The sequence below is a fragment of the Gobio gobio genome (assembly GCF_949357685.1).
Source record: "Gobio gobio genome assembly, chromosome: 1".
In the NCBI taxonomy this organism is placed as follows: domain Eukaryota; kingdom Metazoa; phylum Chordata; class Actinopteri; order Cypriniformes; family Gobionidae; genus Gobio; species Gobio gobio.
Window position 1 is genome coordinate 46,919,470 of NC_137097.1, and position 23,063 is coordinate 46,942,532.

Here is a 23,063-nt window from a genome sequence, read left to right on the forward strand (position 1 = left end):
AGATGAGAGAATTCTTCAAATGGTAATTGTATATTTGTTTTGTAAGCATTAAGTGTGGCATTATGTTGTGTCCTTTTGTTGAAACGGTAAAAGTGTCTGTGTTATATAGTAACGCGTTAAGAATTCCGTTTGTGTGACGCATGCGCATTATCAACAGTGTGTTTAAGCGTCTTAGCGCGCAGTGCTTTTTGCAGACTGAGGTGGGGAAGCGTTTAAACTTTTTATTCGCCCTATGTTTAAGTGTGAATTACATCAAATGTACGTTGCTTGTTCTTAGCACTGAATATCATGTCTGTCATGTCGTCATATCTGCGTCAATACACAAACACGCTAATGTTAAGGTACCAGTTTTTTATGACAGTTCAGTTCATTGTGAAAGTGAGTTAAAGCTAATCTGTAAATCCGTTTGTCTTCCAATTCAGTTAACAAGTAACGTTATTTGCCTACGTACTGGCAGAGCATACAGTTACTTTGGCTTGAAATAAGTGTTTATCAATTCATACTGCATGTTATTTTGGGATAAAAAATGTCCTAAATCTCTTTGTGTTTTAATAATATGAATCTGTATTTTCTGTTCTAATTATAAATGCTGTTAATAAGTTAATGGTGAAATAAATTCTAAATGTGTCTTTAAATATAATGTAGTACACCAAGTTCATTTTAAGATACCTTACTAACATTACACATTTAAATTATATAAATGTATTTAATAATCAGATTCAATAAATATGTAAATGGTTTCAGGCCTCCATGTGAAAAACGTTTTGTGGCTATTAAACTTTAACAGTCATTTAATTGATCCTAAAAACGAAGGGTGTGAATCATTTCACAATTTGACACCCATGTTTTATAGACAGCTCTCAGCATAATCAAAATTAAGTGTAATCACAATTATTTTTTACTAATTTAAATTGTATTGCATAACTGAATTTTGGAAATATTATTTTTAAATCCTTTTCCAATAGAATTGGCCCAGACCCCTGCAGCGTCAAGTGAAGGAAGTTCCTCTCATGAGATGGCAAACTGAGTCTGATGACACTGTTCTTCTGAGTGATGGAAGTCCTTCAAGAAAGCAACAGGCTACTGAAGATGAATCCAGAATTGTGAGTGTCATGATATATTTTTCTATGTGCAGTACAAATTTTAAAACATGACAAATTAACATGTAAAATTAAAACGTAACTGGGCAACCACACAGTATCTTTGTTCAGACCTGGAATTTTTGTGCCTTGGGTGATTGTGTGTCTTGATTCATGATGGCACATCAATCACTGTCATCATGTTAATTCAACATATTAAACTGCAAAAAGTAAAAAAAAATTTGTCATTTCTCACCCTCATGTCATTCCAAACCCGATAAGACTTTTTATTCATCTTCAAAACTCAAATGAATATGACCGTTCCATGCAATTACCACTTAGACGCTTAAAAAGTTCATAAAGAGATCATAAAACCAATCCAAATGAATGAAGTGGTTTCCTCATTCTAGTCTAAATCTAATTGATTTTGAAATAGATTTAATGTAGACTTTTATTCACATATAAACATTAATCAACGAACATAATAAGAAAAAGTAAATTTGGACTAAACTGATTGATTTATTTGGATTAGTTTTAAAATCTCTTTATGATGTTTTTGAAGCGTCAAAGTGCGTCACACGGCGTACACATACACGCGGAATCACACAGCCTACACATACACGCAGAATCACACGGCGTACACATACACGCAGAATCACACGGCGTACACATACACGCGGAATCACACGGCGTACACATACACGCAGAATCACACGGCGTACACATACACGCAGAATCACACGGCGTACACATACACGCAGAATCACACGGCGTACACATACACGCAGAATCACACGGCGTACACATACACGCAGAATCACACGGCGTACACATACACGCAGAATCACACGGCGTACACATACACGCGGAATCACACGGCGTACACATACACGCGGAATCACACGGCGTACACATACACGCGGAATCACACGGCGTACACATACACGCGGAATCACACGGCGTACACATACACGCAGAATCACACGGCGTACACATACACGCAGAATCACACGGCGTACACATACACGCAGAATCACACGACGTACACATACACGCAGAATCACACGGCGTACACATACACGCGGAATCACACGGCGTACACATACACGCGGAATCACACGGCGTACACATACACGCAGAATCACACGGCGTACACATACACGCAGAATCACACGGCGTACACATACACGCGGAATCACACGGCGTACACATACACGCGGAATCACACGGCGTACACATACACGCGGAATCACACGGCGTACACATACACGCAGAATCACACGGCGTACACATACACGCAGAATCACACGGCGTACACATACACGCAGAATCACACGGCGTACACATACACGCAGAATCACACGGCGTACACATACACGCAGAATCACACGGCGTACACATACACGCAGAATCACACGGCGTACACATACACGCAGAATCACACGGCGTACACATACACGCAGAATCACACGGCGTACACATACACGCAGAATCACACGGCGTACACATACACGCGGAATCACACACACGCGGAATCACACGGCGTACACATACACGCGGAATCACACAGCGTACACATACACGCAGAATCACACGGCGTACACATACACGCAGAATCACACGGCGTACACATACACGCAGAATCACACGGCGTACACATACACGCAGAATCACACGGCGTACACATACACGCAGAATCACACGGCGTACACATACACGCGGAATCACACACACGCGGAATCACACGGCGTACACATACACGCGGAATCACACGGCGTACACATACACGCGGAATCACACGGCGTACACATACACGCAGAATCACACGGCGTACACATACACGCAGAATCACACGGCGTACACATACACGCAGAATCACACGGCGTACACATACACGCAGAATCACACGGCGTACACATACACGCAGAATCACACGGCGTACACATACACGCAGAATCACACGGCGTACACATACACGCGGAATCACACGGCGTACACATACACGCGGAATCACACGGCGTTGACATACACGCAGAATCACACGGCGTACACATACACGCAGAATCACACTGCATATACATACACGCGGAATTACACGGCGTAGACATACACGCGGAATCACACGGCGTACACATACACGCGGAATCACACGGCGTACACATACACGCGGAATCACACGGCGTACACATACACGCGGAATCACACGGCGTTGACATACACGCAGAATCACACGGCGTACACATACACGCAGAATCACACTGCATATACATACACGCGGAATTACACGGCGTAGACACACACGCGGAATCACACGGCGTACACATACACGCGGATAGCTCAAAGCGTACAGATAACATCAATTCATCTCCTACTTCATTTGATTTCACCATCACCACGAGGCTGCAAGAGACCTGGAAAGATGTCCTCATATCAAGCTGAAAAATATTGTCATCCTCAAAAAGGTACATTTGGACATTTCTGTCACACTACCTCAAAATTAGTCTGCCTCAAAATATTGCCAGTTGTGTTGATTGTATTGTGGGAAACTGATACAAAGATGGCCAATTGGAGAGCTGACTTTGAGTGTTTTTTTTTTTTTTTTGTCTATGATCTGTAGGCAAGGAATGACATACCAGAACACCTTGATTGAATTAAAGAGACCACACAGCAATACCTGCTCACTGATGGGACCGGGAGGAACAGCATTCATGGATGCTACACAACTGTCGACAAGTAGCTTTCTGCAATCTTGTTCAAATCTACCTGTTATATTTGTTTGTATCCAGGCAAATTTGATGATTTTATGCATTTTATTAACTTTTTTAAAATTGTATTTCTGTGCAACACCTCAAGAATGTGATTGACTAATTGACATTTACACATCTGATATGTTTTAAAGTAGTCGCTTTGTCCATTTGTTAAATAAACTTTGGATTTATACGTCTGAAGACTCTTGATTTTATGTCTGATCTTGTACATTAACACCATATAATAGTGTAAAAAATAGTGTAACTTTTTTTTGCACCAAACAGAATATTTTATTAATAACACTTATATTGGAATTAAATCAACACCAGGGGTGTTAAACACCCCATAGTGTAAAACTTGAACAACAATTGTAAGTGTAACACTTTACACTCACGGTGTAATTTTTCTACACTGTAGGGTGCTATATTAACACTGTAAATTCAGCACTACAAACGGTGTACTTTTTACACTAATTAGATTGGGACCATATATGATCCGGAGTATTGTTAAAATTAACACTTTTTAAGTGTTAATTTTACACTGCGTTTTTTACTGTGTTCCTATCAGAGTATATGTAACCCCTCCCATTCGAACCGCCACACTCTAAGCGGGACTCAAACCCGAGTCCGCCGGCATGAGAGTTGGACGCTCTAACAAGGTAGCTAAAGGCTGCAATCCCTAGCGTCAGTCGCTAGAGCATCTCTTGATATCAGAGGAGTGCAACTACTAGCTGGCCTTCGTTAAACTCACCCCCCTAAACCTCACTCCCATCTAGGTCATGGCACCAATGTAACCCCTTCCGTTTAGAACCGCCCTGCTCTAAGAGCGACTCGAAACCAGGTCCGCCAGCATGAGAGTCAGACGCTCTAACAAGGAGGCTAAAGGCTGCCCTCCAGAAGCTTGCATTCTGCAAGAGAACAGTGTCTTGTGGTGCCATCCCAAAGAGGCACAAAATCAATTTCACAGACCTTTACCTGAACTGTTCCCTGCTGGTGGAATGACCTGTCTAACTCAACCTGAGCAGCTGTGTCTTTAGCCTCTTTCAAGAAACGGATCTTTTTGTTAACACTTAACCCATTAATACATTTTCTATTCTATTCTATTTCTATTCTATATATTTATATTTTTTATTAATAAAAAATGCTATGTGGAGCCTACTATGCTAGGCTAACTAGGATTTGTCACAGCACTGCCCTATTGTTGATTTAATAGCTTCTATCGGTCTCCTTATTTGTAAGTCACTTTGGATGAAAGCATCTGCTAAATGTTTAAATGGAAATGGAAAAGTAAAAACAGTAGGCATACTATATACAATGCAGTACGCAGCAAGCAATATGTTACATTCCAAACAAAGCATATGCTGTCTTTCATATTGCTGTGAGAAATGCTGCCCTCATGTGGTGCAATGACCGGGTTCTTTGTGGTTTTTGACAGTCATGAAGAGGTTAAGGTGTGAGTGAAGAGATATGAAATACAGAAAAAAAGCAGTAGTAATTTAATGGAGGCATGACTTACAGGTTTGGAACAGCATAAATTATGACAGAAGTTTTGTTTTTGAGAGAACTATGCCTTTATGACTTTCTTAATCATGAAAGGAGGAATTGGGCAGAATGTCAATGTTTCTCTTTTCAAATTCACTGAAATTAAATGTTGACCAGTGTCTTTGAAGCTCCAAAAATGACAACAAAAAAATCACATACATTTTCATTAACATTAGCCCATCACTACTGCACTCATACAGATCATATAATCATACAGGTTTGGCTTTTATGAAGATACTATAAAAGTCTAATAAATAGAAACATTAATTCATGAACATTTGAACCGAAGCCCTGTCAAAGCACTAGACCGAAACAATACCAGATGGACAACACCATGTTCAAAAAGCTGTCCTTTTTGATTGGCTGAGTTAGAATGTAGGTGGCACTTCATTAGCCAATAAAATGGCACACGGCACAACAGCCAAAATTATATTTCATTGGATGGAAGAAAACGTCTGGAGATACAAGGTAAGTTGCCATAGAGATTAAGGTAAACATGCTTAAATGCACAAGCTTGTACTGTCATCATAGTGAATGTCTAAAGCAAATATTTGACTTAAGAAATAAACTGCATTTCTGCGTTGTGTCGAACATGAAGTGTGAATTACAAGTTTGTGATAGTATTATGACAGTTCTCTGGGGTAGAAGATGTGTGTGTACATGTGTGACTCTGTGGAGCCCAGGGCATCTGCTCTCATGGCAGTGAATGTGAAACGTGCCGAAGAACAAATTGAAAAATCACTGCTAAATATAGAAGAAAAACACACCAGTAAGCCAAGACCTTAAGAGAAGACTCTCAATCAGAATATCATTCCACCATTCATCTCGTGAGAAAGCGATCCTGGTATTCAATCCTTCCTCTCTTTTATTTCATTATCTTTTCCCCTTGACAGGCAAATTAAAATTGTTAATGAAACCACCTCACTGCTGGCTGGAGTATCAAAATCTTAAACTTTCCATAGGGACATTATGTATTTATGTGTGGTGGAGAACTACCAACTATAAGGCTTTAAGTGTTGACAGATATATTTTATTATGCAAGCGGTATGTGCAGTGCATGGCAGTGCCACTTATAAAGTCTGTCACTCGTGCTGCCAGAACCATCTCACATATTTACATCACACACACAAACACACATCATTCATGAAGGCAACAGCAACATAGTCCAAACTGATTATTCATCACCATTTTACCCAATGACACATGCATATACAAACTCCCCGTCTCTGAATTAACACTATGATTCCCTCTGACATACAAAAACTTCTCTTCAGCCAGACTTTGATTAGATGAAAGTCAGAAAATATGGCAGTAAAGTTCAAAGTATAAGGGTGATTCTTAGATCATGGGCACTTTTATGTTCTTTGGTCATATTTTTAAAAATACATATCATTTTGGACAAATTTCTCTTTCTTTGTCAAGCTAACAACAAAACCACCTTACATTTCTTTTTACTACCTTTCTTTTATGATTTTTTCATACTTTTCAACCTCCTTATAGGTGTCAAAATCACTGTTTTCTCCTTGTCGCACACCCAGACTTTTTAATAGTTTAAAAATATGACATCTGGTAACTATTAATGTTGAATTAAGCATTGGTAAAATTATTAAAATAGGCTACATTATAATATTTAATGTGAGACCACTATCAATATTACTTTTTATACAAAATATAGCTGTCGCACAGTATTGGTGTCATTTGTGTCACAGTAATGTCCCTGTTTGTATGAAAGATTGTTTAGAGTGGTTTCTATGGAAATATTCAGTGACACCAGAGCACATGGACATGGAGGGAATTTAAATTTTCATCAACAACAAATGAAGAAAAATCAAGCTAAATATTGCTTTAACAGTTAATATATTTATTCTATGTCATTTCCAAACATGTTGTACCTTCAAGGGTGTTTTTAAAAAGCGAAACATTTTAAGTTAAATAAGAGTATTTTGCATACATGAAATGCTAAGCATTAATTCAAAGCTAAACCATTTTTTCACAAAAAAAATACTGAAATGTCATTTCCACCACAGTCATTTCCACCACACTGCCCTCTGTGGTTGAAATGACATGTATGATTACAAAGTACAATTGATATGGATTACCATATAAAACTAGTTACAAAAATGATCTTAGACAATTCTTGAGTGGCGTAAGTTATTCTATTTTTAAATAACAGCTGTATATGGAGATGTGGTAGAAATGACATTTGTTCATTGCAGGTCGTAAAAATGTAAAATAATAATTTCTCTTCAATAAGTTTGTCCTCTTACAGATCTTAAAACTAGACAAATTATTTAAACGTATGAGACTGTTACAGGACATTTTTATTCAACTTCACATGGCTAAAAGTGCCCCTAGTTGGAGAAATGCTCATAAACATAGTGTTCACTCACATTTTCTTTTCATAACTTATTTTATTATAGGGATATTGGCAACACTTAACAATAAGGTCCATTAATTAACAATGCGCTATACAGTTGTTACAGTATTTATTTATCTTTGTTAACGGTAGTTTATAAAAATATTTTAAAAAAATTATAATTGTTCAATCATGTTAGCTCAGGTCCATTAAATAATAATAGATACAATTTTAAATTCAAAAATGTACAGTATTAGTAAATGTGAACATGAAAGTATTTTTCATTGTCAGTTCATGTAAACCAAGGCTGAAAAATGAAACCTTATTGTAGTGGTACCAGAATACTACTCAAAAAAGAAACTTAATCATTCACTCACATGTCATTCTGTATGACATTCTCATGTTTTAACTTTATTCATATATTTATTCATTTCTGGTTTTGGTTAGTTTAAATTCAGAATTGAACAAAAATTTTTGCAATATGAAAGCAATACTCATGTGAAATCATTAAGTACAGAAAGACTGTGACATTTACTTAAATGTCAGACTTGTTTCAGTTGAATGGCCTTCACTCATGCCAACCTTCCTTAGTTCTGCTTCTGAATCTGGTAGACGATGTCAAAAAACACAAACCGATCTGTTTTTACCTGTATGTATGCAGATGTACATCTCCTGCCCTTTGTATGTACTTCAGGTTTATTCTGTATTCACTGAACGATCGCTAAGTTTCCCCAGTGTTGAATATTCTCTTCCAAAGTTTGAGAATACTTTCATACTGCATATCAAAACCACCTTTTCCTTCACATCAAAGTGTCTGCAAGCCTTGAGAAGTACAATGGCTATCACCTTCATGGATATCATAAAGAACACATCCATAATGAACTCAAACACAGATCCACAGGCCAAATCTTTTTAATCACACTTACAAAAATGATGTAAGATTTTAAAGTGATTTCAGACACATTTCAAAGACTTGTCCGTCCTTCGCATCATCGTATACTACAAAAACACTTGTCAAATATAAAAATAAACAGCAAGACTGTAAGGGTGCACATGGAAGTCACAGGTTCATTTAGAGGATCCTGGGGTAACAGCAACAGAAATCAGTGTGATGTTTCTAGCACTTTGCATATAAAAAACATTTTTTATATTCCATCATACAGAACCGGATTGATTCGTAGTAGGGGCAAGTCTGGTAAAGCTGACGGGGAATGACGGGATAAGTTAAGTTCATTTGTCATCACATCGGGTAGTTGAGCACCACATCCTGTTTGGCCAGCTCCAACAACATAGGGTCATCGAAGAACTTGCTGATACTGACATCCTCACTCAAACCCTGGAGGAAGAGGAGGGAGATGATGTTGATATATAATGATATATGATGCATATTCAAACTAAACAAGTTGATTGACACTTCAGAGATGTCAAACATGTCTTACTTTGCGCCTGCGGGTTTTGATCATAAACTCTCTGGCCAGATGAGGGGCCGGCTGAGGCTCTAGGGGACGAATCACAATGCTCTTATCCAGAGGATCACCGGGAACAATCTAGAGTGAGGGGCAGAGACAATAATTACTCAGGACAGTGACGAAAATCTAATATCATGTGACAGACACACACACACACACACACACACACACACACAGAAACAGTGTTAAAGGCAAAGGGAGTCTGAGATAAGCTGCTGCTGACTCAATATTCTGCTACTCAACATCAAACACATCAGAACACATCGACTCACACAAACACACGGGTGAATCCTATGCAAACATGTCAAAGTCACATTTTAACTTGGAAAAAGAAAATGAAAGAAATTATATTTAGCATAAAGAAAATGAAGCAATTTTTAAATGACTAGTTTGTGCATTGCAACATTATTTTTCGCAAAAACAAACAAAACAAATTTGTTTTATTTTTGTAATTTCCATTATTCTTAAAAGTGGTTCTTATTAGTTTCCCTTGGTTTAAAGTACTGTAATACAATTGATACATCAGGATACATTAAAGTAGTACATAATACTACCATGTCTAAATATTTCTACATTTCCTTCCAAATTCTCATTACAGTAATGAATCAAGACATTTTATTGTAATTTTCTATCACTAATTTAAAATGGTAAATCTCATTAGGTTCTTGCAGTAAAAAATACTGTAATCCAATTTGTAATAAAAAAAAATAAAAAAAATCAGCTGCTGCTAAATAATGTAATAACAGTAGTACAAAAATGTATCTATTATCAAGAAATAATCATTTATCAACCATCAATTTAAATATATTTCTCACATTACGGTGCTTAATTGCCATTAAAAATAATCATAATAGTCTTTAAACGTTTACAGTTTCTCACCGTAAGAATACTTTAATCCAATTTTAATCAACTATAAATAAATAAAAAAACAGCATACACTAATAGTGTATTATCAATAAGAATAATTTAGCAATTAATTCATATATATTTTCCTGTTACTGTGCTTAATTAATTGCCATAAAATTGTCATTAACGTCCATGTCAAAAAAAAAGATTTAAAAAAAGTAAAACTATTAAACAAATTAAAATAAATTAAACCTGGAAATCATATTTTGGTTAAGGAAATTGAAGACTATTTCTAAAAAAAACTAAAACTTTTTGTTTTTAACCAAAATATGATCTTTTATTCTAATTTTGTTTCATTGTCGGTTGAAATGGCCGTTTTTTTTCACGTACACACAGTCCCTCTTATACTCATTCAAACACATATGCACACACAAGAGAGAGAGAGAAGGCAAAACCGTGGGTGCGATTGTACCTGCCAGTGGTGGAACACACTGAGCGCAAAGGCCTGGCCCTGCGTGTGTGTGCGGAGATCGGTTTCAAAGCCAAACGAGTCGATAGCTGGAATGAAAGCCTTGATGGTGTAGAGAGGGGAGCCAGGGATTGGGGCATCCTGCGTCACATGACCTCTACAGGACACAGAGAAAAGAGATCAGTCAGAGGCTCATTCTAAAAGGAGAACGCCTTTATTAGAGTGTTGCTGACATTTGCTGCCTTGAGCAACAATCTGCTTAATGTGAGTGTGCGTTTACTGACAAGTCAGCAATGTCCTCATTCTGTGCGTGTATTTTACCTCCTGCGTGCCAGCACCGTGTACACAGCAGAAACGCAGTCAGCAGGTGCCTGAACCTCCACAAAGTAATAGGGCTCCATCAGCCTGGGTGTGGCCTACAGAAAATAACCAATCACAAAGTGAGGGGGAAAAAAAGAGGGTGAGTGAGAGAAACCAATTACGATAATCAACTTAATCTACTGAACCAAGTTAATGGATCACGTAATTGAATTAAACAGTCCAATAAGACTAATGGAAACAATGATTAGGCAGAGAAGGAAACGGAGGAAGATGGGAGGAAAGAGAGGTGCCTAAACAGACCTATCGAAGGATAGATTACCATGAGAAAGGCAGAGTAGACGACTCTGCGAGCTGTAGGGATGACCTGTCCTCCTCCTCTGTGCAGCGGTTCCTGTGCGATCACGGCATCTAGGATCTTAAACTTCACGTTGCGAATTGCTGAATGCAAGGATTGACAGAGACACATTTGTTATAAACTATAAAAAATAAACATTTACATATGGTGGACTTAAAGGAACAGTAGCAAAAACAGCCTGTTTAACAAAGAGAGTGGAAAGTGGTCATGAAAGAAAAATGCAGAAGTAGGGCTGTCACTAACGATCCCTTTTGTAATCAAGTAATTGGTTGATAATTGACGATTAATCTGATCATTTTTTTTTGTGGTAATAAAAATAGATCTAAGCCTTTAAAATGACTTAAAATACATATAAAATAACAACGAGGCAATAATATTTGGTTTAAAGTATCAAAAGTAAGTAATCAGGGGGCGCCAAAAGCCTGGTGTTGTTACACTTTACAGCAGATATTAAATCCTTGTTTAATATTGGCTAAACATTTAATTCAAATGTGTACTTAATCTTTAATATTTGTCCACTTATTTATGATAGAAATGCTGCAACCACTGTAATTTCTTGAACAGGAATATGTGGACATCAAATCGTACTTTAAATCTAAACGTTAAAGCAAGAAAAATTATCATGCACAGTGTCCAGTATTGGCCGATATATATGCATCTGCATTTAAATAATTACTTGCATTGAAGAGTATTTTATTGACTGCATTGTGGTTTTTATTACTATTTTGCCTTCAATATCACAGATCTCTCATATAAAATAGTTTGCAATGTCTTACGTTCATCACATAAAGGACCCTCGCGTGTGCCCCACTGGAATCCCTGTACAATGCTGTCCTTTACTGAGCCGAGGAGAGCCTTATCTACCTACAACACAGAAAAAGAGAACAGATCATTTATCGAGTCATTCAAAGTTCATTTGTCCAGTGCATGACCCCCTCACAAAAACAGGCAAAACATTCACCAAATAATAACACACCAACACATCCATGCCAAAAGACTTATTTGCAATCCAATTACAGTAAAAATGTATGAATTCAATGAAAATAAATGAACCGTGCCAAACATAATTAGTGTCAGCTGACGTGTACATTACCTCAGAGGGCAAAGTGTCATCTACTAAGATGTTGGGCCCAGTCGTGTCAGGTCCAAATGCCCAAATGGAACGAGCTGCTAGCAAATCCCAATCATACTTGGTCTGGAAAAATTCTCCCAACTTTTTCCTATAGAGAGAATGAGAGGTATATTTTAAGTTAGTTAACAGATTATAGGTGAAACAGCATGTGGGTTAAACTGCACCACATACAATACCATTCAAAAGTTTGGGATTGGTAAGATTTTAAACAAAATGTTTTTTAAGTGTTCTCTTATGCGCACCAAAGCTGAATTTATCTGATCAAAAATACAGTAAAAACTGTAATATTGTGAAACATTAACTATTAAAATAACTTTCATTTATCTGAAAGAGAAATCTTTCCGACCCCAACATTTTGAATGGTAGTTTATGTTGGTATTTTAACCCTTAAGGGCATCACAACAGAGCAATCCAAAAATCATGTTTAGGTACATGATTACTTTTTTGTACTTGGCTAAGAATATAACCCATAAGTTCTCTATAGTTCTGAGACGTTATTCTACCTGTTCCATGTGATCTGCACCACCTCGTTTTCAATGTCTTCAGCTAGACCCTTCTCCAACGGCTCTGCAATCATTGTGATCTTATTCCTGCCAATTACACACAGAGTTACAAATTAAACATATCTGAACCCATTTGTTATCCTGTCAAGACTTTTACAGGTCACATTTCAACAAAACTGAATTTCTAAATGGTTGAGATACAGAAAGTTTGTTCCTCACTTTTTATTAGGCGTTTCAGCAAAACACTTCAGGGAGGATGTCTCCACCACTGTCTCACAGAAAGTCACCACAGGATCAGCTACCTATAGTGAGAAGTCAAAGATAAATCGCATTTAAAAAGAATGCAAAAAGAATGAGAGAAATAGGAAAATTGTATGAGAGCAAAAAAGCACCTTAATATCAATCTCAGAGTACATCTTCCGCAGGTCGTGCATTACACAGTCCAGGTACAGCTCACCTGTGCCAAGAATCACATGTTCACCTGACTCCTCCACCTGAACACACAAACCAGCAGATTAATAAGAAACAATTCAGTAAAAGGTTTGCAATACTTTTTGATACACACACAAAAAAAAAGAAACAAAATTTGATCATTAAGTAACCCTGCTGACTGCCACTCAAGTATATGCGGCACCTGGGGCCGGATTCACGAAACATTCTTAAGAATAAAATTCTTCCTACTGCCAATTTCTTCTTATTTTCTAACTTGGGAAAAATATAAGAATATTTTATACCCAAATGTAAGCTGTTTAATGAATTGATTGGGTTGTTTCAAATACTCAGTTAGCTAAATATAATATATATTACTAATAGTATCAGGAAAGTGGACGAGTACTCTAAAGTGACACAGATCGTTCATTTACACGTATATGATGCGCTCACTCAAACTAGAATTAGCGAGGCATCACAACAGACACAGATACCAGACACATTCACTCTACAGAGAGAGCGCAAGAAAGATACAGGGCAAATGAATGGGAAAGACTGCTGCATCTTGAGACAGGCCCTGCATCCCAATGTGCATACTACCCCACTATGTCACATTGTATTTAGGATTGATATGCACATTGAGATGCACGCATGCAAACTATTTTTAAAGTGTTTTTCATTCTGTCAGTCTTTCAATCAAATAACACCAATTCATTTTCTTCTTAAGTAAAAAATTAAGATGTTCTTATCTTAATAATTTTCTTAACTTCTTCCTTAAGAAGATTTTCGTGAATCCGGCCCCTGGTTTGGTTTGAGGTTTAATACATGACAGAAATATGGTTTTAAAACAATATCATTAGCTCAAGTGGTTCTAAAGTGTGTTACCTTTGTTGTAAGTGAAGGATAACTCTTGTTGACTTTTCTGAGTCCATCCAACATCTTGGGCAGTTCTGAGGGATTGACTGGCTCCACAGCTATTTTTATCACTGACGCAGTGTTAAACTTCAATGGCCTGAAGATCTGAGCCTACTCACAATGCAAAGCACATTCAACATCCAATCCCTCATACATTAACACTGCTTAGTTTCAAATGGATATCTCTCTTTTTCCCACCTCTTCATTTCCACGGGGCTCTGTGATTGTGGCCGTTTTAACAATAGGCTGGTCACAGCCCTCGATCAGCACCCAGTTACCAGCAGGAACACGATTCACTTCAATTTGATACCTTGCATAAACACATTAAACATAACATTTACAAACATTACTCAATGGTGTAGGATTTACTTTGAGTCAAGCCACGAATACTCCCAAACACAATTAATTAACTGTGAAAGACTGATAGTATTTTCTTGTAAAACGTAGTTACAATAATCTTTTAGTCAGTACTTCTGGAAAAAAATTTTTTTTACAGTGTATATAACAGTGTTTCTCAATTAGGGGGACTTGGCAAACATCTAAGGGGGTTTCAAGATTACTTCAATTATTTAAAATAAGATTATTATTATTATTTTAATTCACCTCCGTCTAAGCCTAATTTTTTTAAATGTGACTTCTAGACCTGGAAATGTCAAGTAAATTAATCAAATCATAAAATTGCAAGGGTATTTTTTTAGAATGAATATACATCTTTCTAGTTATGCCAAGCTCTGAAATATTTTAATAAAAAAAAATTCTTATCCTAAATACTTATCAAAAGCATTGAGAATCACTGCTGTATTATAATGCAAGCAAAAATCAGAACAGCCGCATTAGACAGTCACCTAGCGACAGAAATCCACAGGCGTCCGATAGTGCAGATCTGTGAGTCCTCCTCATCTTCCAGGCTGTAGTTCTCTCCCAGAACCTTCACCGGCTGGCCTGCCTGCAGGGTTCCACTCAGGACTCGACCAAACGCGTGAAACTGAACGCCATCATCTGTGCTGTACATCTTAGTGGTGTGGCACATCAGTGGACCCTTAGAAAGGAAAAAGAGTTTGACTTAGTACTTTGGGCCTTTGTGATTTTTTGAGATGAATACATTTTTATTTTATTCGGTAAGATGATATGTGCATTAACTACATTTACTGGATAAAAAAGGGCCTTATAACAGCCAGAATAATTGACTCCGAGAGGACAAGATGACATTTTAGACTGGTCAGCCTGAAATGCTGGAGCCAAAGCCTGTCATCAAAATGATTGGTTACTCCAGAACTGCCTGACATGCTGTTGCTCCCAAACATAAAGCATCTGCCACAGCGTTTTGTCTGCGTGCTCTAAACCACAAGTTATTTATTATTTGTCTAATAGAAGAACTATAGTTGCTTCCCCAAAAGCAACGACTTCCATTTCCATTTATATTTTGTGCCAATTTTTATTCACATAATCTACCATTCAAAAGTTTGGGGACAGTGTGCTTCTTTTTTTTTTTACAAGAAATTTGTACTTTTATTCAGTAAGAATGCATTACATTGTAAAATTGTAAATGTAAAAAATTACAGTAAAGACATTTAGAAGTTGCAAAAGATTTCTATTTCAAATAAACGTTGTCCTTTTGAATATTCTACTCAAAGAATTCTGAAAAAAATATCATGCTTTACCAGCACAACTGTTAACAATGATCATTATAAGAAATGTTTCTTGAACACCAAATATATTGGAATAATTTCTAAAGGATCATGTGACACTTAAGATGAGTAATGATTCTGAAAATGCTGCTTTGCCATCATACATTTTAAAATATATTAAAATAGAAAAAATCTTAAAATTGTAATATTTGTAATCCTGTATAACTGTAATAACTTTTGAACAATATTGTATAAAGTGATGATTTTGTTCTCTAGAACACAAGGGATGGAAACTCTTATAAGTTCAATGACACAGCACTAATAAATCAACCTCTGTAGATCCCACACTTACATCAGGGTCACACTCAGACATTGTCTCTCCAAGGTCTGAATCCAGTCCACCTGTATAGCTGTGCTCTATCTTGGCTTTGGCACCCCCCTGAGGAGAAGGTATGTGTTGCACACACATGTCCACAAAGCCTGTTGAATTGGCACACATTATTAGACTGAACACACACCACATGTGCAAGAACTTTAATTTAATGCAACAGCACAAAAAAAAACATTGAAGCTCACCTGTAAACTCTCCAAAGAAGCGGTTACAGACAAGGCGCAGCAACGGTCTAATGTTGAGCTTTAACTCCTCTTTGGTCAGATGAATGCCAAGCTCATCCAAGACACGAGGGAGAGACGTGTCCACATCCCCCACCACCTACAAACACACCAGAATTGCACAACCTGGATATGTGTGCGTGTTTGACTGCCTACATCTGTCTGAATGTGTAGAAATATTGCCCAAGTTAAAGATGCATGAATGAATTTGAGTGTCCGACTTACCTGAGAAAGAATCTTGTACAATGGCTCCAGCACAAACTCCACAAAGCTGCGCTGAGAGTTGCTGTTGGGGGCTTTCTTTGTGAATTTCCTCCTGATAGGCACAGAACACAGCCAGTTACAAAAAAAGAACCAACAACAATTCTGCCATTACAAAATAAAATCAGCTTGAGATTCTCACGTTTTGGGGTTGAAGTAAATGTCTCCCCACAGTCTTTTAGCAAACTCCATGTAATTGATATCACCTGGAGAGAAAGAGAGAAAAAAAAAAAGTTTATGTTTTCAGACAAAAGCTTTAAGTATGCATTTGAACTATAGGTTTGTGTATGTCTCACCATAGGTGTCTGAATAGATTTTGGCAAAGGAGCCAAGAGTGAAGCAGATGCTGTATTGCGAGGAAGCGAAACACACGTTTCCCAACAGGGGAGATACAATCAGAGACTCATCTGTGGAGTATGTGCTGCCAGAGAGAGAAACAGAGAGATTTAGTCTCTGGAATTTCAGACAAAACTAAGCCAAAATATGAGCAAGTGTAATACAAATAGTAGCTCTAAAACAGCATGTTTGATCTACCAAAATGTATTCTTTCAAGTATTGTGGGGTACCTCAACAAGCCGTTGACCTCATCCACAATGTGGCGAAGTTTGTAGTAGGCATCAGTAGGGGGCAGCTTGAGCTCCACGATTAGACGATCTACTTTATTAATACAGATAGTGATGGCCAACCTCTCCTGCACTGCGTGCTTGATCAGTCGCTCAGTGTTCAGCATCACCTGAACACATGCAAACAGACTGTTACAAAACCCACTGAAAAGTGTATACTTGCATAACAGCTAGTTCAATATGAAAAATACAATATAATCTTACAAAAAATAGTAAGTCTAGACAATGATTTATTTATTGTATTTTAATAACAAAGACAATAAGCTTGACATCAGCAGTAAACTGTATCCATGTGAACTCACCCCCTCGGCAGCATCGATAAAAAGCACAATGCCGTCAGACAGTCTAACTGCAGATGTCACTTCATCAGAGAAATTCACATGACCTGAAGAAGAGCGAAATAGATAAATCACTTGCTTTTTCACAGCAGTGTGCAAATATACTGTGCACTTAAGTTATACACTGAACAAAATTATAAACGCAACACTTTTTTTTGGCCTCCATATTTTTTATGAGCTGAACTCAAAGATCTAAGACTTTTTCCATGTACACAAAAGGCCTATTTCTCTCAGATATTGTTTACAAATCTGTTTAATCTGTGTTAGTGAGCACTTCTCCTTTGCCGAGATGATCCATCCACCTCACAGGTGTGGCATATCAAGATGCTGATTAGACAGCATGATTATCTCGACCTGACTGCAGTTCATCGTTGTAACCGACTTGAGTGGGCAAATGCTCACATTCGATGGCTTCTGGCACTTTGAGGAGGCACTTTCTTTTCTGTTACAAAAGAAGCAATATCGCCATCTCTACAGGGCATTGAAGGTACTATATCTTGTGAATTTTGCCGCTTTCTCAAAATCAGATACTCTAAGACTTTTAATAATAATAATTCCTTACATTTATATAGCGATTTTCTGGGTACTCAAAGTGCTTTACATTTTAGAAGGGGGGAATCTCCTCAACCACCACCACCATTTTACTCAAGTGGTATTGGAATTGGTGACTTCAGGGCTCCAGACTGCGACTAAATGGTCGGATTTTTCATATTATCAGCTCGGAGCAATATTAGACATCGCAGTGTGAGCTCATACATGGGCCGATCTCGATCACGCGGCATCGTTACTAAACAGCGCTGGGAGATCCAGTGAGAAAGCATTTGAATTCACCACAGTATTAATAACATTGCTACTGCGAGACCTAGTGGGAAGTGTTTGGTGCAGAATTCTCTGTTATAAACCACAGATATCAGATCCAACAGAGACCAGGAGAAACATTTTGAAACATTCAGGGGTTTCAGTCCACAAATCATTCACAGTGGATTTAATGTAGTAACACCCCATGGTATTGTGGAAGAAATAGTCAAATGTTTTTTTCTTTTCTTTTCTTAACATTATTCATCTCAGGGTTTGTACAACCTTTTGAGAGTGAAATTCAAGCACTTTTCAAGTGTGTCATACTTTTTCCAGCACTTCAAAGCTCTAAATATTATCCAATTTTAATATTATTTTTAGTGTAATGATTTGTAAAACTAAAAGTTTAAAAGGTGCTGGCCACTTTATGGCACTTATTTGACTTATTAGACATTTCCACTCCTTAATATATTGAAAAAAGTATGAAGTCACAAAAAACATTTCTTCACATTGTGACTGGATTACAAAGAAAACAAGTAAAGAGTGTTCCTTTTAGTTCAGTATGATACTATAGAAGGACAATACATTTAATAAGAGTGGAATATTAAAATTTTAGGTTTTTGCACATTACTGCTGTTAATAAAAGTAAATTTTTTCTGCATAATTCAAGTTCAGCGCTTCACTGTTAAATTTCAAATAAACAAACATGTACTATTATCAGTAACTGCACTTATTAACAAAACAATGCAAAACAATAGTAATTTTATGATTAAATTAACCTTATGATAAATTTTCCTCCAGCATCACCATCTTTAGAACTTAGTGGCGCTGGTGCCACTGCTCTCAAATGTTAGTTTGGAGCCCTGTTATCAAAGTATTTATTAGTATTACAGTGGAAATTAGTAGATTTGGTTAGCATGTTGATTTACGGTGTGCGCCCCTACATTTTCTGGTTGTGCCCCTAAAATTTTCAGTTGGGGGCCACTGTGCTCCTAGTGAAAAAAATTAGTCTGGAGCCCTGGACTTCTAATGACTCATTTTCACTGTAAGGTATCTCTACTTTTACTTAAGTATGGTTTTCAAGTGCTTTTCACACCTCGGCGGATGTGTCAGCTACTTCAGAGAGCAGGAAGTACCTGGTGTGTCCATGATGTTGAAGAGGTAGGATTTGCCCCGTGAGTCAGGTAGCACCATGGTTACAGGACTACTCTTGATGCCAACTCCCCTCTATGAAAAAACACAAAAATTATCTCATGAATACCACGAGAACACAAGATAAATGCTTGCTTGTAATCTCATTTTAGGTAATTTCTTACCTCTTGCTCTGTGAAGAGGATATCTGTGTATCGTAACTGCGAAAAATAAAAGATCAACATATAATTTGCATGACTCTAGTGCAGGAAAAAAAACACTGCATGCCAGGGACGTCTCAGTCTGCATGTGGAAAGAAACATTTATATTCATGATCTATATACTTACATCACTGTCATCTCTCTTGCGAATTTCAGGATGAGTCTGTTCAATTAGGCAGTCCACAAAGCATGTCTGGGGGGGGATGCAAAATTGTATGCATTTTGGGATATTGCATAAAAAAAATGCTGGATGGAAATGCCAAGCACACAAAAATACACATAAAAATGTGTGCACTCAATTGAGGCGGATACAGTTTTACATGATAAGACATAAACTACGGTGGAAACAAATTTACCGAATAAATCCCTCTATGAGCAACAACAACAACAACAAAAAAAACACATGACTTTGCCTCAACAGTTAATGTGATTGGACTAACCAGTGGACTACTTTCATTAATTTTAGGGATGCCAAGATCTTTTACATTTCGCTAAGGAGCCAAATCTTCTGCCATCCGTCTTGTCAGTCAGCTTGCCTCACTCTCGTCACATGATAAATGAAACGTGACTTGTGTCCGGCTCATGCTGAATTGAGCAGACGTGTTCAGTTTTTAACTGTAGTGTCTGTTCTCTAACTGAACTAAATTATTTTTATTACTATAAAAAAAACTAAATGACAGTGGGGGGCAGTGCCATGGTGGGCAAGTGATGTAATCGGTGTATGGCTGAACACTGTGTAACACCGACTACCGCAGAAAGTCTATTGCATTCCCAAACACCGGGCATACGAATGCAAGACAAAACGAAAGTTTCTTGTGTTTTGTCTGAGTTATTTATAATGTAGGAAAAAAGAGCCACAATGGCTTCCCCGATTGCTGCAACTTTATTTTTATTACAGATATTTCACGCAAATTTCCCAGGAAGTTACGATGTTCTCTTGTTCTCATGGGATGGAAACACTGCTTTATTCACAAATGTTAACAAATGTTCACATAAGATAAATGTGCAACTTTGTATGGAAACCGCTACATGTAAGTGAAAAAAATCTAATAAGCATGATAATGTCTTTACCTTGCCATGGTGTAAGTGTCCACACAAAGTGACATTTCTGATCAGTTCTGAGCTGTCCATCAAATCAGCAAGGAACCTGCGGACAGACATGCATGTAAGAATATGCAATTCAAAACTTATGGGGGGAGGGCGAGAGAGAATCAACACAATACTGAACTCACTCCATGTCATAGACTGTGGCTGGAAGCTCCTGCTCCATCAGAGTAAACTGCTTCAACTTTACAGGTTTTATTATGGGCTCTGAGGAGAAAATAAAATCAAAATTTGATTTTTCACTGGGTGTGCATGTAGTGCATAAACTAGTATTCCATCAGCATGTCTGTTACCTGTTAATGGTTGTGTATCTTCTTCTTGGACGATGGTCTCCACCTCAGGACCATAAACTTCCTCAGCTGTAGGATAATACTTTTTATCCTCATGCAAAACCACCTCCATACCACCACCACCCTCCTCATCAGCCTCAGCCTGGTCTTCATCATCATCCTCCTCATCTGCCTGTAATAAGAAAAACAGTACTCCACATTACCACATACTTGCAACTAGCACATAAAACATATTTTTTTGCAGTTTCAAAATTCAAGGTTATTTTTGTGGGTTTTAAGTAGTTCAGAGACCTCATCAGCATCCCGGTCCTCTGCATCTAGTTCCTCATCTTCATCAGAGTCCAGCTCCGGTCCTATATAGTTTCCAAACTCATCATAAAGATCCGTTTCCATGCTGATCAGTGCTGATGGAACAAAAAAAGACTGGAATTATATTTCCTACTATATTTGTGCAGAGAATGCATGGTAAGTCATGAAAAATGTGCACAGCTGTAATCTAGAAAAACTAATTTGAAGATTGTTTTGCTTTCATTCCTATAATTCTATTTATATTGTTTCATAAACTTGGTGAAGTGACTGTTACAGTCCCGACTACAGCTGTCCCTGGAAATGTGCCCGTTTTACAGCATGCAAATACTGAACAAAGCCAAACAAAAAGGTGCTGCAACTACACTTAGTAGTAGTAGTCTCATGCTAACTCATTCATGTTAAATTAAAGTAATACTATATTGTATACACTATATAACAGGACCTTAACAGCGTGCAGGATTGTTTTGCACACAATTGTAAACTTTCCCGAAAGTTCCGGCATCACAAGGCAGTGATTCCCACAAACACATCTTAGCTATACCAAGTGGGTGAAAGTATACCCAGATATGCATGAATAATAAAACAAGAACCAACTAAACAATTACACTTGCAACAAATTAGCAGAATTCACATACTTTCTGCTGAAATTGAGCCTAAAATTCAAAATAATAAGCATAAATTAGGGATAGTAAAGATCAAATTCCAAAGGCACAAACATAAAATAACATTTGAAAAGTTAAACATTTTGTAATTATTGGAAACCGTATATTCACAGTGTGAAAATAAATAAACAATTAGAAAATGATGAAAATATTTGTTAAATGCATATTACTATTGCTTTGTATTTGTAAAGTGTTTAATTTTTTATATATATTTATTATATGTGATTTTTTGTGAATTGTATTAAAACCAGTTAGGGTTTTAATACAGGAATCATAATAATTATAATAATAATAATAATAATACATAGGCCTAATAACAAGTGAGACTTTAATGGTTTTTAACCACTGAACTAGGAAATGTCAGAAATATGGTCATAGTGGTGTATATCAAACAAGCATTGTGCATGAGTAAGACAGTAAAGTTACTGTCTAAAACGTACTAATATACTGACAGTCACAATATATCAAAAAGTTTAGTACAGCCTCAAAATAAGCTGTTAACGCAACCGAACGCGCAACAAACGTACAAAAGAGTAATAATGAATGAGTGAATTGCTCATTTAATTAACCTTTCTTTCCTGTCTATCGCATGTAAATGCACTATATATAATAGTGTTATACCTGTATACGAGCCTTTATGCCTGGTGTGCTTTTATTGTTGTTTTAAAGATATTCCTCGTACTGTTTCCAAACCATGCACCGCGAGGTCCTCACACAGTCCAACGTATGTCGTACGTTGGTGACGTCATCATCAGTCGCCATACACATTGCCCGATTGAAAAGCAAGGCTACAAAAAGATGTTGCACAAGACAAGTCAGTATTCTGGATATATGTATCCCCTGTGATCTTTGTTCAATAAACAAATAAAAAAAAGGTCAGTATTCTGCTTTATATTGATAAAATATTGTATTACGTTGTATTATCT

At 37.3% G+C, this 23,063-nt stretch overlaps 1 protein-coding gene across 1 annotated transcript; it reads right to left on the minus strand.

The window, feature by feature from the left end:
• Positions 1–8,620: 8,620 nt before the first annotated feature.
• eftud2 (elongation factor Tu GTP binding domain containing 2) lies at positions 8,621–22,868 on the minus strand. Its single transcript, XM_079816754.1, has 28 exons — positions 22,759–22,868; positions 21,458–21,570; positions 21,170–21,338; positions 21,005–21,083; positions 20,844–20,919; positions 19,900–19,965; positions 19,737–19,772; positions 19,557–19,647; positions 17,590–17,672; positions 17,231–17,397; positions 16,961–17,085; positions 16,807–16,870; positions 16,629–16,719; positions 16,368–16,503; positions 16,144–16,271; positions 15,009–15,202; positions 14,362–14,473; positions 14,134–14,274; positions 13,212–13,313; positions 13,039–13,121; positions 12,820–12,906; positions 12,278–12,404; positions 11,961–12,048; positions 11,149–11,267; positions 10,830–10,924; positions 10,512–10,665; positions 9,164–9,271; positions 8,621–9,060 (listed from the first exon to the last, which is right to left on the minus strand). Exons 2-28 carry the CDS (start codon positions 21,557–21,559, stop codon positions 8,965–8,967), a joined length of 2,919 nt encoding a protein of 972 aa, XP_079672880.1. The 5' UTR covers positions 21,560–21,570; positions 22,759–22,868; the 3' UTR covers positions 8,621–8,964.
• Positions 22,869–23,063: the final 195 nt, after the last annotated feature.

What these genes read in the sequence shown, in the direction of transcription:
- eftud2 (XM_079816754.1), bottom strand. Translation starts at nt 21,559, where the DNA reads ATGGAAACGGATCTTTATGATGAGTTTGGAAACTATATAGGACCGGAG. An exon ending in GCAAGAGAGATGACAGTGAT is followed by an intron (nt 19,773 to 19,899) that starts GTAAGTATATAG and finishes TATTTTTCGCAG; the next exon opens with TTACGATACACAGATATCCT. An exon ending in CTTCTTTGGAGAGTTTACAG is followed by an intron (nt 16,272 to 16,367) that starts GTGAGCTTCAAT and finishes CCAATTCAACAG; the next exon opens with GCTTTGTGGACATGTGTGTG.